The sequence below is a fragment of the Grammomys surdaster genome, unplaced genomic scaffold (genome assembly GCF_004785775.1).
Source record: "Grammomys surdaster isolate TR1022 unplaced genomic scaffold, NIH_TR_1.0 124160, whole genome shotgun sequence".
Taxonomy (NCBI): Eukaryota; Metazoa; Chordata; class Mammalia; order Rodentia; family Muridae; genus Grammomys; species Grammomys surdaster.
The window spans coordinates 35,559-52,744 of NW_021619243.1; the positions used below are offsets into that span (position 1 = coordinate 35,559).

A 17,186-nucleotide genomic window follows, 5' to 3' on the forward strand; every position below is an offset into this window, starting at 1 on the left:
CCTGGCACAGCTGTCCCCTGAGAGACTCCCAGAGTCTGATCAATACAGATGTGGATGCTCACAGCTCACAACCATCAGACAGAGCACAGGGATCCCAATGGGGAATTTAGGGGAAGAGCTGAAGGAGTTGAAGGGTATTGCAACCCCATGGGAAGAACAACAATATCAACCAGCCAGACATCTCAGAGCTCCCAGGGACTAAACCACTAAACAAATAGTACACAAAAGGGACCCATGGTTCCAAGTGCATATGTAGCAGAGGATTGCCTTATCTGGCATCAACAGGATGTGAGGCTCTTGGTCTTTGAAAGCTTGATGCCCCATCCAGAGGGATGCTATGGCCTTGAGGCCTGAGTGGGTGGGAGGGTAGAGGAATACCCTTATAGAAGCAGGTGGAAGGATTTGTGAAGGAGAATGTGGGAAGGAAGACAGTGTGTGCTATGTAAATAAATAAAATAACCTATTAAAAAAGAGTTTTACTTTTTCCAATGAAGTATATAACATCCATATTACCTCTGCTGTGTAACTCCACCCTTCTGAGCTGAACCTGCATGTCTCTCCCCAATATGGTGTGCACATAAAAGTCTATGAAACACCCAATCAGTCCCATCCTGTTCCTGCACTCATAGTTTATAAACAAACACTAGTTACAACCCAGGCATCTTTTGTATTTCTGGGAGTAAGTAAGAAGCTTCATTTTTTTCTCATGTACCAAAAATTAAAATAGAAGGAATTTCTATTATTTGGAACCATAGTATTGTTTTTTTCTGATCACTGGAAGTAAGAACCTGTTATACTAAATCTTGAGAGACACTTTGCTCTAACAATGTTCAGTTTACAGAGTAGAGTAAAATAGCATATTCTGGAGTCTGAAAACAAAGCCATCAATCAGTTTATGCTACACTGATATAATTATGAGACTGTAGGCCAACAAGGGCACATAGTGAAACCATGTTACAAAAAACATATAAGGAATCCAAAACATAAAATAAAACTGATGGTTCTAGTATAATGAGAGTTTAATACAATTAGGTGAAGAAATTTTGTACATACACAATCATATCATATTATACCTGAATAAGACATTTAGCATGCTATGGCACTGGTTAAACTGCAATATTTAATTTACTATCATACATAAATTTCAATTTTTAACTAAATTTAAATGGATATTCTTTCTTGAATGTTTTTTGTGCCTGATGCTATGACAGGAGTTTTTTTCTGGCCTTAACAAAATAATGTAGCACTTGGGGGCAAAAATCAATCCAAAGAGGGCTATACTGGAAGCCAAGATGGAGAACACTTCCATAGCCACCATGACCTTCCCCTTTGTGCTGTGGTAGACAGGGAGGAAAGCAATCCAAACACAGAAGAATACCTGCATGCTGAATGACAGGAACTTGGCTTCGTTGAATGTGTCAGGCAGATTCCTGGACAAGAAGGCCATGGTGTAGCTCCCAAGTGCTAAGGAGCAGAGGTATCCCAGGAGAGTGTGGAAGGCAACTGTTGAACCCATGTTGCACACAATGATGATGTGACCATGTTCAGTGTGAGTATCTTGATCAGTGAAGGGTGGAGAGGTAACCAGCCAGATTCCACAGATAATAAGTTGGATCAGTGTGCAGATGGGAATGATGAAATTAGGGGCTCTTGATACTATTAACCACCTCACCATTCTAGCTGGAACAGTGGCTTTGAATGCAATAACCACTGTAATAGCTTTGGCCAATACTGTGGAGAGAGCCACAGTGAACAAAATTCCAAATGCTGTCTGCTGCAAGATGCAGGTGGCTGTGTTGGGCTTGCCAATGAAGAGCAAGGAACTGAGGAAACAGATGAAGAGGGTCAATAGCAGGGTGTAGCTGAGAGCCCGGTTATTGGCCTTGACAATGGGTGTGTCTCTGTGCTTCACAAAGACTACAAGAACCACAGCTGTGAGTAGAGAGAAGCCCAGTGCTGTGATAGTGAGTGTCATCCCCAAGGGTTCTTCATAGGCCAAAAAGCTCACAGATTTCTGGAGGCAGTGGTTCTTCTCTGAGTTGGCATAGTGACTTTCTGGACACTTCACACACTTATCCATATCTGTTTAGAATCAATAAAACCAGGAGTTGGTTCTTTGAGAAAATCAACAAGATAGATAAACCCATAGCCAGACTAATCCGAGGGCAGAGAGACAGTATTCAAATTAATAAAATCAGAACTGAAAAGGGTGACATAACAATAGAAACCGAGGAAATTCAAAAAATCATCAGATCCTACTACAAAAGCCTATACTCAACAAAACTGGAAAATCTGGATGAAATGGACAATTTTTTTAGACAAATACCAGTTACCAATGTTAAATCAAGAGCAGTTAAACCATCTGAACAGTCCCATAACCCCAAAAGAAATAGAAGCAATAAATAGAAGAAATAAAAGTCTCCCCACCAAAAAAAGTCCAGGACCAGACGGTTTTTGTGCAGAATTCTATCAGACCTTCAAGGAAGACCTAATTCCAATTCTCTTCAAACTATTTCACAAAACAGAAACAGAAGGAACACTACCCAATTCATTCTATGAAGCTACAATTATGCTCATACCTAAACCTCACAAAGACCCAACAAAGAAAGAGAACTTCAGATCAATCTCCCTTATGAACATCGATGCATAAATATTCAATAAAATTCTCGCAAACCAATTCCAAGAACACATCAAAACAATTATCCATCATGATCAAGTAGGCTTTATCCCAGGAATGTGGGTTGGTTCAATATATGGAAATCCATCAATGTAATCCACTATGTAAACAAACTCAAAGGAAAAAAACACATGATCATATCACTAGATGCCGAGAAATCATTTCACAAAATTCAACACCACTTAATGATGAAAGTCTTGGAATTATCAGCAATTCAAGGTCCATACCTAAACATAGTCAAAGCAATGTACAGAAAAGCAGTAGCCAACATCAAACTAAATGGAGAAAAACTTGAAGCAATCCCACTAAAATCGGGGAATAGACAAGGCTGCCCATTCTCCCCCTACCTATTCAATATAGTACTGGAAGTCCTAGCCAGAGCAATAAATCAATCAATAAAGGAAAACAAACTGAAAAAATCAGAGATATTTTAAAAGAAATACATCCCTCAGTCAATGAAAATGTTAAATCCAAAATCTTCTTAAACAAAGAAACAGTACATCTGGAACAGTTTGAAAAGACAAAACCTAAGAATAACTGGTATAGAGGAAGGAGAAGAATTCATCTTAAAGTTCGTAATATGTTTTCAACAAAACAATCAAATTTGTTTTCCTGAGCTAAAGAAGGAGAAGCCTATAAAGGTACATGGAGAACACTGAACATCAAGTATATTGGAGCAGGAAAGAAAGATCCCTGCACCACATAATAATAAAAATATAAAACACATATAACAAAGAAAAATATTAAAAGGAGCAATAGGATAAGTTGAAGTAGCATATAAATCAGACATAATGTAATTTCAACTGACACCTCACTAGATACTCCAAGTCCCGAAGGGCCTGGACAGATGTACTGCAGTCTCTAAGATTACAGCACAGATGAGCCTACCCAGCTAAATTTTCAATCAACATAGATGAAAAGGAATACTGACAATGAAGTCAAGTTTAAACAATATGTGTCTACAAATGTAGCCCTATAAAATGTGTAGAAAAATTCCAATGTATTGAGGTTCCCTACATTGACACAATTCCAGGAAATCGAATACTCTCATTTTAAAATTGATAGAAGGGAAACACACATTACCACCATCACTATTTTGCTACAACCACCACCAGCAGTCACAACAGTGCAATAAAAAATTTCAACAGTCATTGGTCATTGATTTTTCTCAGTGCCAATGATCTTAGTTTATTGATACAGAAATACCAAATATAGAGACACAAAACTGATACATGGAAAAATGTTCTTAGCTCTTGGTGCCTACGTAAAAAATAATTGAGGAAGTCTCATGTAAAGAGCCCAAAAGCATACCTGATTTATTGAGAACAAAAATATCTTATGCATATAGATGAAATGCAACAAACGATATCAGCCTTACTCATAATAGACAGAAGCTGGAAGCAACACAGGTGGTCCTTCAATCAAAGAGTAGATACAGAAAATATGATACATCCATACAATTTAATACTATTAAGCTATTAGAAATGAGCACATTATGCGGACAAGAGCCTGGTATAGCTGTCTCCTGAGAGGTCTGCCAGAGTCTGACATATTTAGAGGCGGATGCTCACAGCTAACCATTGATCTGATCAAGGAGTTCCCAATGGAGGAGTGAGAGAGAAGGCTGAAGGAGCTGAAAGGGTTTGTGGTCCCATGAGGAAAGCAACAATACCAACCAATCAGAGCTCCCCAGGGTCTAAACCACCAGCCTGTGAGCACATAGGGAGGGATGCATGACTCCAGCTGTATATGTAGGGGAGGATGGCCATGTTGGGCATAGGTGGGAAAGGAGATCCTTGGTCCCATGAAGCCTGGACACTGAGTGTGGGGGAATTCGAGGGTGGGGAGGTGGCAGTGGGAGGATAGGTGAGGGCACATCCTCATATAAGCAGGAGGAGGTAGGAAGGGATTAAGGGGTTCCTGGTTGGGTGGGGGGAATGGGGTAAGGGGATAACATCTTAAAAGGAAATATAATATCCAAGTAAAAAAAGAACAGTGGGAAGACTTGGGAGGAAGAAGGAATTCAGTGGGACAGAGATAAAGATAAGAAATATAGAATATTATACTGTGTATTATATATATACACATGAAACTTTTTAAAATAATGAAATAAATAACTTTGCAACTTGAAACAAAAGAGAACATCAATAATTTGCAGGCAAATTGATCGAACTAGAAAAAAATATCCTGAGTGAGGTAACCCAGAACTACAGGACATGCATGGTATGTACTCACTGATAAATGGATATTAGCTAAAATATACAGAATACCCATTATACACAGACTATAAGAAGTTTATCATGAAAGGCCCAAGTGAAGATACTTTTATCTCATTTAGAAGAAGAAACAAAATCTTAACAGTAGACAGAGTGAGGGACCTGTGTTGGAGAATGGAGAGGGAAGAGAAAATGTGTTGGGCATAGGAGAGAGAAGACAAAAAGCCCAGTGGGCTTGGAGAATGAAAGGAAATATGCATCTAGGGATGGATGGTGGTGGGTTGAGAAGAAACTATAGAAAGTCCCAGAGACTTCGGATGTGAGAATATCACAGGATTCATTGGGGGTGACCTTATCCAAAATGATGAATAGTGGGGGTATGGAGCCTGAAGGGACCACCTTCAACAGATAGAAACTCTAGTGGAGGGATGTGGTCAAAAACTCACCTCCAAAAATTTTGACCCAGAATGTTTTCTGTCCAAGGGAAATGCAGGGACGAAAATGGAGCAAAGACTGAACAAAAGGTTTCCTAGTGTCTCTCCCAATTTGGAATACATCAAATGGGCAGAAACCAAACCCTGACACTATTACCGATGGTATGTTGTACTTGGAGACAAGAGCCTAAATGGCTGCCCTCTGAGAGGCTCTACCAGCAGCTGTCTGAGACAGAGGCAGATACTTCAGGAAACCAATGGACTGAGGTTGGGGAACTGTATGGAGGACTTAGGGGAAGGATGGAAGGAGATTAATGTGATGACATCTTCATAGGAATGCCAGAAGTGTCAATTAATCAGGAATCTTGTATGCTCCCAGAGACTAAGCCACCAACCAAAGAGTATAAACTGGCTCATTGGAGGCCCCCAACAGATATGTAGCAGATGAGTGCTTTGTCTGGCCTCAGTGGTGGAGGATGAGCCTAATTCTGTAGAGATTTGGTGCACCAAAGAAGGGGATGTCACCGAGGGCACCCTCTCAGAGATGAAGAAGAGGGAGGGTGGGTTGAAGAACTCTGGGAGGGGGGACATAAAGGAGAGGTCAACATATGGGATATAAATAAATAAAATAATTAATGTCAGAAATAAAAAATTAGGACTCAAATAAATGAAAGAAAAACAAAGTAAGACAAAGAATCAACAAAATAAAGATTTTGTTCTTTGTGAAAATCAGTAAGATTAACAAATCCTTAACTAAATTAACTAAAGGTGGACAGAGACTTTTCATATGAAAGGCTTAACAACAGACTCATATAGAATGAGCAGATACTATAAAAGTTTGTTCTCTACCAAGTTTGAAACCCTAAATGCAAAGGAAATTTTTATCATTTGACAGTACTTACCAAAGCTAAATCAAGATCATGTAAATAGCTTAAATAGTCCAGTTATCCATAACAAAATAGAAGCAGTCATTAAAATATTCCAAAGAAAACCATGCTAGTTCAAAATGGTTTTAATGCATAATTCTCCTAGAGTTTCAAAGGAGATTTAATGCCAATATTTCTCAAATTATTCCATAAGAAGAATCAAAAGAAGCATTTTCCAATGCATTTGATAAAGTACAGTTACCCTGATACTCAAGTCACATAGACTAAAAGAAAAAGACTTACAGACCAAATGTCCTTATGTACATGGTTGCAAAAATACTAAATAAAATTCTTAAAACTGAATGAAACAATACACCAACCCAACAATGAATTAGGCTTTATGTCATAGATTCAGTGATGGTAATATACAAAAATAGATAAATGCAACATACCATGTAAATGAACTGAAAAAAACCGATCATCTAATTAGATACAAAATAGACCTTTGACAAAATTCAATGTACCTTCATTACAGAAGTGTTGAAGAGATTAGGGACACAAAGGCCATACTTAACTGTAAGGAAGGCAATTTAAAACAAGCATATAGCCAACATCAAATTAAATGAAGAAAACCTCAAAGCAATTCCACTAAGATCAGTAACAAGAGCAATTACTTTATTTTCTACATATCTATTCAGTATAGTACTCCAAATTTTGCTAGAGCAATAAGACAACTGAAGTAGATCAAGGGGATAAATCTGGAAAGAAGAGTCAATATACAATTATTTGCAAATGATATGATACTATACATAACTCACCATAAAACTACCACCAGGAGACTCCTACGTCAGAAAACCATGGTCAGCAATGTGGTTGGATAAAAGAGTAACTAAAAATGAGTCAGTAGCCCTTTAATATACAAAAACCAAGTGGACTGAGAAAGAAATAAGAGAAATACAACCAATCACAAAAGCCTCAAATAATATTAAATATCTTGGCATAAATCTAGCCAAGCACGTTACAGTCTTCTGTGATACAGACTTCAAGTGTTGGACAAAAGACATTGAAAGAGATATGAGAAGATAGAACATTCTTCCATGCACATGGATCTATAGGATTAACATATTAAAATGAACATGCTATCAAAAGCATTCTAAAGACTCAATGCAACCCCCTTAAAATTTCTAACATAGTTCTTTAGAGCTTCAGAGGATAACTCTTAACTTCATATGGAAAAATAAAACATGATACCCAAAATAATCCTGAACAATAAAGTCACTGCTGAAGTATTGCCTTCCTTGACTGAACCCAGTTTTACAGAGATATCATAACAAAAACTACATGGTATTGGCAAAAAAAACTGACAGTTTGGTCGATGGAATTGAACTGATTTGAAAACCGAAATTTGATAGAGTACAAAAATACATTCTGGGAATAAGACAGCATCTTCATCAAATGATGATGGTAAAATGGATTTGTACATAGAGAAGGATGGAAAAAGTTCCATTCTCAGTGCTGTGCAAAACCTCAATTCCCAATGGACCAAGACCACAATACAAAAGATATACTGAAACAGACAGAAAAAAAAGTGAGGAATATCATTGAATTCATAGTACCAGGTGAAGACATATTAAAAAAAAAAACACTGATAACATAGACACTAAGGTGAACAATTAATAGAGGGGACTTCATGGAAATGACAAATTTGAAAGATAAAGGACACAGTTATTTAGACAAAGCATTTGCCTACTAATTGATAAAATATTTTTACCAAACTCCACATCTGACAGAGCACTAACGTCTAGAATACATAAAGAACTCAATAAGCTAGGTATCAAAAACAAATTATAAAACTGAAAATCATTGTACAGATGTAAACAGAGAATGGTCAATAGGTTGAGAAAATGTAAAGAAATGTTCAACATCATTAAACAACCTGGAAATCTAATATAAATCAGATCTACATTCAGATTACACTCTACCTTGATAACTGAGATCAATGACACAATGCTACCTCATGTTAGCAAGGATATGGAGCGGGAACACTTCTTCATTGTTGGTGGAATTGGAAACTTGTAAAACCACTAGGGACATCAACAAGTTAGCTCCTTAGTATATTAGGAGCTTTTCTACCACAAAATCTAGCTATAAAACTTTTTTGCAAGCAACCCCAAAACACCTATCCTACCATAAAAACACTTGCTCAAGCAGGTTCGATGTAGATTTATTATTCATAATAGCCAGAAACTAGGAATAAGATACATACTACTCAAATGAAAATGGATAAAAAAATGTGATACAGTTACACATTGGAGTATTATTCTGCTGTGAAAAAAATGACATTATGAAATTTGCAGGAAAATGGATTGAACTAGAAAAGAAAAGATCCTGTGTGAGATAACCCAGACATAGAAAGACAAATATGGTATGTATCACTTGTAAGTGGATATCAGTCCTTAAGTAAATGATAACAATTAATTGACCCCAAAATTTTAAAACCTAACCTTTTCTAACCTTTATAATGCTTTGATCTTTTACTTCAGTTCCTCATGTTGTTATGATATCCACCAAAAGTTACTTTTCTGCTATTTCATTACTGTAGTTTTGCTATTGCTACAAATCATAATGTCAATATATTTTCCCAGAATACTGTTAAATGGCCCTTGTGAAAGAGCCTTTCAATTCCTACAGATTGAGACATGATGGATGAGGCAAAGAGGCATCGTCCAGTGGAAACAAATATATCCTTCCAGGAAGGACAATAGAATAATTATGACAGGTGGGCTGGAGGCAGGTTCAGGAAGGAGCAGGAGGACTCATTTTGGCATGGAGATATAATGGAGAGGGAGAGTGTTGAGAAAAGTGGTTAGAACTTGGAAGGGCATTTGCATTTATGTAGAAATATTTTGAATCTACGAAAGTGATCCTATTGAGGACTCCTAGTAATACAGTATAAGGCATCTCTTGTAGCCAGGCTATAGTGGTGGGACTGGATCGCTTTCAATTAAGTTTTTGGCTGAGGAAGTCCTATGGAAATCGCGAAATAATACAGTCTGATGCAAAGTCAAAAGCTTACTCTCCACAAACTGACAGAATGGGTCCTTGTTTCCAAAGACAACATTCATACAAATCATGGAACATAGAAAAGTTGAGCTGGCGCCTTGATGCCTGTTTTTCTCGGCCATCTGTGATTCCTTTATTGAAAAACTCTGTTTAGAACTGTACATCATTTTTCAGTTGGATTTTTTTATAGCTACTTCACTAAGTTCTTTATATATTCTGGACATTTGGGATCCATTTTATGTGGAGGTAGTAAAAATTCATCATTCTGAAGGCTGCTGCCTTGTTTGGTTGTTTCACTTAGAAACTTGGTATTTTCTAATGAGAGGAAAACATAAATTGTTATATATGTGGGGAAGAACTGAGAGGAATGGAGGGAGGAGAAACTATCATCAGGATATACTCTATAAAAACACATTGTATTAACCAAAAGAAGAAATAAAATAAAAATAGCAATGAATTTGAAAGAAAGCAAGGAAGTTTATAGGAGAAAGTGGAGGTATAAAATGAAAGAGTAGAATGAGGTAATCATAGCTCAGTTTAAAAAATAACTATAATAACAAAATGAAATATAAAATAAACATGTTAGTTTAGCAGAAGCAGAGGTACCAAGATCAACACCAAGTTTCACATAGAGATATATTGAGATGTGATGTTCCCATTTATTTTAAAAAATGTTGGATATAAAACCGTACATACACAGTACTAATGATTGATTTCAATACAGAATTTAAACACTAGGTCAGAGGGTTAAAACTCCAGGCAACATCATCACGTCATTAGGACCAGCACAAGGCAACACTAGTTGACCATCCAACATTTATATGGGAAGTAGAATCTTTGTTCCTAAACAGAGTTTTAACACCATAAAAGAGGAAATCCAATTTTAAATGTGGTTTTATTTTAAACTATTTTTTTAAAAAGCTAGCTGTGGTCTGTCCCCAGAGTTCTATTGTCTGGCTGCTGCTCCGTCAGCCTTTATCAGGCGCATTGAACAAGATAAATGCAGGCCCTCTCAACAAGAAACAACCAGATCAGGTCCCTTCCCTCAATTCCACTGCCTTTCTCTCAGAGCATGCCCAGATACCCTGAGGTAGCTTCACGATCCCTCCTACACCCTGCCCTGAGCTCCATTGTTTGGTTGCACCTCTACTGGCCACTATCAGGCACAACAAACATGGAATATCCAGGCCTGCTACACTAAGAACCTCCAGTAAGGAACTGCCCACCAAAGGCCTCCTACACAAGGAACATCCAGATTATGCTTGCCTCTGCAATAATTGGTACACTAGGAATATCCACGGACAATCAGATGGTGAACAGTCAGCATTAGATCTCAAACAACAAGACCCAAAGCAACATGGAACCCTCAGAGCAAAGCTATCCCACTGTAGCAAGCCCTGGATATCCTAAAACAACCTCAGCACAAGGAAGTAACCTTAAATCCACCCTTATACAGATGATTGATGGTTTTAAAGAGAAAATGAATAATTCCCTCAGAGAAATTTAGGAAAATTAAAAATGTAGTTGCCTTTAAAGACAAACTGATAAATCTCTTAAAGAAATGCAGGAAAATAAAATTAGACAGGTGAAGTAAATGAATAAAACAGTTCAAGGCCTATAAATGGAAATAGAACCAATAAAGAAACCATAATCTGAGGAAATCTACAAAATTCCTGACACAGAAAATCTAGGAAAGTCCAATCCTGAGGGAAACAGTGAAGGAAGAAAGGGAAGAGTACCAGGTGGAAAGATTGCAAAATATGTTCAGCAAAAGCATAGAAGAAAAGCCCCCAACCTAAGGAAACAAATGCCTATAACCGTACATGAAGCTTGCACAATACCAATGAGATCAAACCAGAAAAGAATATCTGCCCACCACATAGTAATGGAAACACAATGTCTACAAAAGGAAGAAAGAATATTAAAAGCTGTAAGGGAATAATACTAAATGACACACAAAGGCCTATCAGAATTACACATGACTTCTCCACCTCGAGAGAGACTCTGAATGTTAGAAGAGCATGAACATAGGAATGTCCTACAGCCTCTAAGAAATCACAGATGCCATCTAGAATACTATACACAGCACAACTCTCAGTTACAATAGGTGGAGAAAATAAGATATTCCAAAACACAAGCAAAGACCACACAAAGCTTATGAAGAAGAAAGACCAAAATGTGTGTGCTTCGATCCTCCTTAGAAGGAATAATAAAATACTCATGGGAGCAAACATGGAGAAAAAGAGTGGGACAGAAACTGAAGGATGTTGTCTGGAGACTGTCCCACCTGGGTATCTATCCCTTATGCAGTCGCCAAAGGTAGATGCTGATGTGGATGCCAGGAACTGCATGCTGATAGGGGCCTGATGTAGGTGTCTCCTTAGAGGTCTGCCAGAACCTGACATATACAGAGGTGGATGCTCATAGCTAACCATTGAACTGATCATGAGGTTCCAAATGGAGGAGTGAGAGAGAAGACTGAGGAGCTGAAAGGGTTTACGGCCCCAAGGGGAAAGCCATGATACCAAGCAACCAGAGCCCCCAGGGTCTAAACCACCAGACTGGGAGTACATAGTGAGAGACCCATGGCTCCAGCTGTATATGTAGGGGAGGAGACCATTGTAGGGCATAGGTGGGAGAGAGAGTCCTTGGTCTAGTGAAGGCTGGATGCCCCAGTGTGGGGGAATTAGTAGGTTGGGAGGTGGAAGTCAGTGGGTGGGTAGGGGCATATCCTCATAGAAACAGGTGGAGGGGGGATGGCATAGGGGGTCCAGGGGTGGGATAGAAATGGGGAAAGAGGATAACATCTGAAATGTAAATAGAATCTCCAATAAAACATATGATGGACAAAAAAATCTATCTAGAAATCCAGTCCTACAAAAAATGCTAGAAGGAAAACTCCAACCCATGGAGGTGAACTACACACAAGAAAATACTTGTGATAAGTGATTCTACACCAATAAAACAAAATAAGGGAAGTTTGGGGCAATGGACCATGTCAGGAAACTTTGTAAGGCTTAGTGGTTTTGGAAGCCCTGGAATCTCATACCAGTAGGTGTCTCACCTGTTCCTGATCATTCCCCTGTCATGTGACCACAAAAAATCTGTGGGCAGAATCCTGATAATCAGGCACATAGGAGTAGCACCCCAAACCCCCTATATGTAGATAAGTCATTCCTAACATCTCAGACCAAGCTAAGAGGAAGCATCTGTTGTCAGACTCCAAACACACCAAAATGTTTATGACACAATCCAATAAGAATAAAGGTGTCACAATTATTCCATTGAGGCTCATCTGAGAGCTTTTTTTTTCATATAAAAGTGGTAGCACTTCCTGGGGAATACAGTTCTTGCCTGAAGCACTGACTCTGGAACAGTGGCAGTGGTTAGAGCATGAGCAGCAGAGGCAAACAAGCAGTGACTGTCCTCCTGTTTGTGCCAGCCCTTCTGACTTGTAGCACTGTCTTCCTGGTCTAGAGTAGCAACAGACACAGAAGAGAGCAGTGGCTATCTTGATCTGACTCTCTTCTCCCCTTCAGAGAGTATAATTTCTTGACCACTCTAGCCAGGCCAGATCCCCCATAGACATCTGTGAATAGTGTATACAGATCAGTAATATAGACTGACAACTGGCAACCACATGGGGCAAGAACAGCAGCCACAGTACAAGCAACATGATAGGAAGGTAACTGCTCCTCCCCACCACAACTCTAGAGACAAAGTGCCTTCTTATAGATTTAGACAAACTAAGTGACAATTAAAGTCTTCTGGACAGAGCTATACTCTGGTGTTAGCTAAAGATGTATCTAGCCCCTGTCTTAAACCTGACAGTCTGTAACAGACATATCTAATTTCCTAAAACATAAAGAAAACACCTGGTAACACAACAACCACTTAAAAGCCACAGAGTTGCTGCCAGTTCTTAAATAGGCAGAACGGCTTAGCTTTTAGTCCTCTGTAAAGTTTTCCCAAAGCCAATAGGCCAAGAGAACATTTCCATTGTACAAGACATTTCTCCTCTTTTCTGGCATGGATAACTCATCATCACATATAAAAATAAGTAACCTTAGGGTAGGGAGATATATGCCCTATTAAAAATGAAGATGCAAACCCACTATGAGCCAGTTTTTCAAAAAGATACTATGGAAGGAGAGAAGGAGATTTAGAAAGTGGTGATCCCAGTCTAAGGTATCACCCAGCTTAGTTTACAAAGGCAGGCAGACCTCTGAATTTTTCTCACAGTGTTAAAAAATGTACTTTTCCTGAGTCACTGGGCTAAGGTCTTAGACTACTAATTTGTGGGTTGGTGAAGGTGGAACCTGGTATAAATGACTGAATTCATTTGTAAATAAAAACTTGGCTTTTTGTCTGCATGTGATGAGCTAGCAGAGAGTAATAGTTCTTTTTTAGAATTTTTTGTAGGGAGAGCTTAGCTGTCTGGGGATCCCTGAGGTGTGAACCCAGATCTTCAAGATTTTTTTCAAGCAGGATTTCTATTTTGTTTGGAAAAAAACCCATGGAGAATGAACACAGGTCTTTTAAAATTTTTCATACCTCTCATAGATTTTCTTTCTAACAAGATTTCTGAACTCGGTTGGAGATCCCAAGAAGTACTTAGATAACATAGGATATTTAAGAATGTTTTCTAGTTGCTATTCAGAGAAGGTTGTTTGAAGAGAGAACATAGCTCTGTTAGCATGTTTTCTGGCTTTCTAATTTTAATCAGAAACTACAGACACGATAGCTATCTATATAGAGCTGTCTAAGGAGCCATCTCGAGCAGAAGATAGGCTATAAGCTTAGAACCCACAATTTGACTTCAAGTCATACATTTTGATGCTGTCAGACACCACTTCCCTCAGGAAGCCCTGTCCAGGACAAGGCTGTCCTTTGTCAGACTCTGAAGAATTTCAAAGAATCATTAAATTCTAAAAAAGCTGTCAGAGCATAGAGCAGGTCACAGGCGGGAGCTGAGTACCCAACCCCAGAAAATCGAGAGAAAGAGGGACTCCCAGGAGCTTTAACTCAGGCAGCACCCCAGGTAAGGAAAAAGCAGCACTTGCCCCAAACAGGGAGCAACCGAGATACACAGGGACCCAGGAATTCATTCTTGGCCCGGAGCGCGGGATCCATCCGGTCTGGGCCTGAGCACTTGGCAGATCCCGGGAGGCAGCTCTGCACCCACTCTCACAGAAACCAGAGGAAGTGGGGCTCTCAGGAGCTCTAAACAAAGTAGTATCTTAGGCTAGGAGGTGGCAACACTTGCCCCCAAACAGGGAGCAACTGGGACCCACTGGGACCCAGGAATCCACTCCTGACCCGGAGCGTGGGTTCCTTCTGGTCTGAGCCCGAGCACTAGGCAAATCACGGGAATCAGCTCTGCACCCAATCTCACAGAACCCAGAGGAAGCGGGGATCCCAGGAGCTCTAACCCAAGCAGTATCTTAGGCTAGGAAGCGGCAATCCTTGCCCCAATTAGGGAGCAACCGGGACCTACTGGGACCCAAGAATCCACTCCTGACCCGGAGCCTGAGCCCCTTCTTGTTTCCACCTGAGCACGGAGCAGATCTTGGGCCTCATCTCTAACCCTAGCAGCAAAACCCATCCCAAACAGTTCCGACACAACCTAGATAATAGGAAAGACAGGCCCCAGTCAGAGACAGCACAGATAGCACAAAGGTGATCCAGATGGCAAAAGGCAAGTGCAAGAACACAAGCACCAGCAACCCAAGGTACTTGCCATCATCAGAACCTAGTTCTGCCACATTAGAAAGTCCTGAACTCCCCATATCACCAGGAAAGCTAGAACCAGATCAAAATCACTTCTAATGATGATGATAGAGGACTATAAGAAGGAAATAAATAACACTATCAAAAAAACTTCAGGAGAACACAGGAAAACAGGATGAAGTCCTTAAAGAAACACAGAAATCCTTTAAAGAATTACAAGAAAACACAAATAAACAGATGAAGGAATTGAACAAAACCATCCAGGACATAAAAATGGAAGTAGAAACAATAAAGAAATCACAAAGGGAGACTACCCTGGAGATAGAAAACCTAAGAAAGAAATCAGGAGTCATAGACACAAGCATCACCAACAGAATACAAGAGATAGAAGAAAGAATCTCAGGTGCAGAAGATACCTTAGAAAATATTGACACAACTGTCAAAGAAAACGCAAAATGCAAAAAGTTCTTAACACAAAACATCCAGGAAATACAGGACGCAATGAGAAGACCAAACCTAAGGATAATATGTATAGATGAGAGTGAAGAGTCCAACTTAAAGGGCCAGTAAATAACTTCAACAAAGTTATTGAGGAAAACTTCCCTAACCTAAGAAATGAGATGCCCATAATCACACAAGAAGCCTACAGAAAGCCAAACAGACTAGATCAAAAAAGAAACACTTTCAGTCACATAATAATAAGACACAAAATGCACAAAACAAAGAAAGAATTTTAAAAGCAGTAAGGGAAAAAAGGCCAAGTAACATATAAAGGCAAACCTATCAGAATTACACCTGACTTCTCACCAGATACTATAAAAGCCAGAAGATCCTGGACAAATATCATACAGACCCTAAGAGAACATAAATGCCATCCCAGGCTACTTTACCCAGCAAAACTCTCAATTACCATAGTCGGAGAAACCAAGATATTCGATGACAAAACCGAATTTACACAGTATCTTCCCACAAATCCAGCTCTACAAAGGATAATAGCAGGAAAGCTCCAACACAAGGAGGGCAATCATACCCTAGAAAGAGCAAGAAAATAATCCTTTTCCATCAAACCCATAAACAATGTCTCCACTATTAGCAAAAATGACAGGAAGCAACAACACCCTCTCCTTAATATCTCTTAACATTAATGGACTCAATTCCCCAATAAAAAGGCATAGGCTAATGGACTGGATATGCAAACAGGACCCAGCTTTTTGCTGCTTACAGGAAACCCACCCCAGTGACAAAGATAGACACTACCTTAGAGTAAAAGTTTGGAAAACAAATTTTCAAGCAAATGGCCCTAAGAAACAAGAGGGAGTAGCCATTCTAATATAAAATAAAATCGAACTTCAACTCAAAGCTATAAAAAAGGATAAGGAAGGATATTTCATACTTGTCAAAGGAAAAGTCAACCAACATGAACTCTCAATTTTGAATATCTATGCGCCAAATACAAGAGCATCGACTTTCATAAAAGAAACCTTACTGAAGCTCGAAACACACATTGCACCTCACAGAATAATAGTGGGAGACTTCAACACCCCACTCTCAGCAATGGATAGATCATGGAAACAGAAGCTAAATAGAGATACAGTGAAACTAACAGAAGTTATGAACCAAATGGACTTAACAGATATCTATAGAACATTTCACCCTAAAGCAAAAGAATATACCTTTTTCTCAGTACCTCATGGTACCTTCTCCAAAATAGACCATATAATTGGGCACAAGACAGGCCTCAACAGATACAAAAAAATTGAAATAATCCCCTGCATCCTATCAGATCACCACGGTTTAAGGCTGGTCTTCAAAAATGACAAAGACAATGGACAGCCCACATTCACATGGAAACTGAACAACACCCTACTCCTTGATAATCTGGTAAGGGAAGAAATAAAGAAAGAAATTAAAAACTTTTTAGAATTTATTGAAAATGATGACACATCATACCAAAATCTATGGGATACAATGAAAGCAGTGCTAAGAGGAAAATTCATAGCTCTAAGTGCTTACAAAAAGAAACTGGAGGGAGCATACACTAGCAGCTTGACAACACACCTGAAAGACCTAGAACAAAAAAAGGCTAATACACCCAAGAGGAGTAGATGGCAGGAAATAATCAAACTCAGGGCTGAAATCAACCAAATAGAAACAAAAAGAACTATCCAAAGAATCAGTAAAACCAGGAGCTGGCTTTTTG

The 17,186-nt window shown here is 39.0% G+C and overlaps 1 protein-coding gene across 1 annotated transcript in view; it reads right to left on the reverse strand.

Moving 5' to 3' along the window:
• Positions 1-1,144: 1,144 nt before the first annotated feature.
• The window catches only part of LOC114636462 (vomeronasal type-2 receptor 116-like), a 43,663-nt gene continuing 27,621 nt past the window's right edge, over positions 1,145-17,186 (reverse strand). Inside the window, exon 6 of the mRNA XM_028784540.1 lies at positions 1,145-2,082. Coding sequence (XP_028640373.1) covers positions 1,145-2,082 — 938 coding nt within the window. The remainder of the gene's footprint in view (positions 2,083-17,186) is intronic.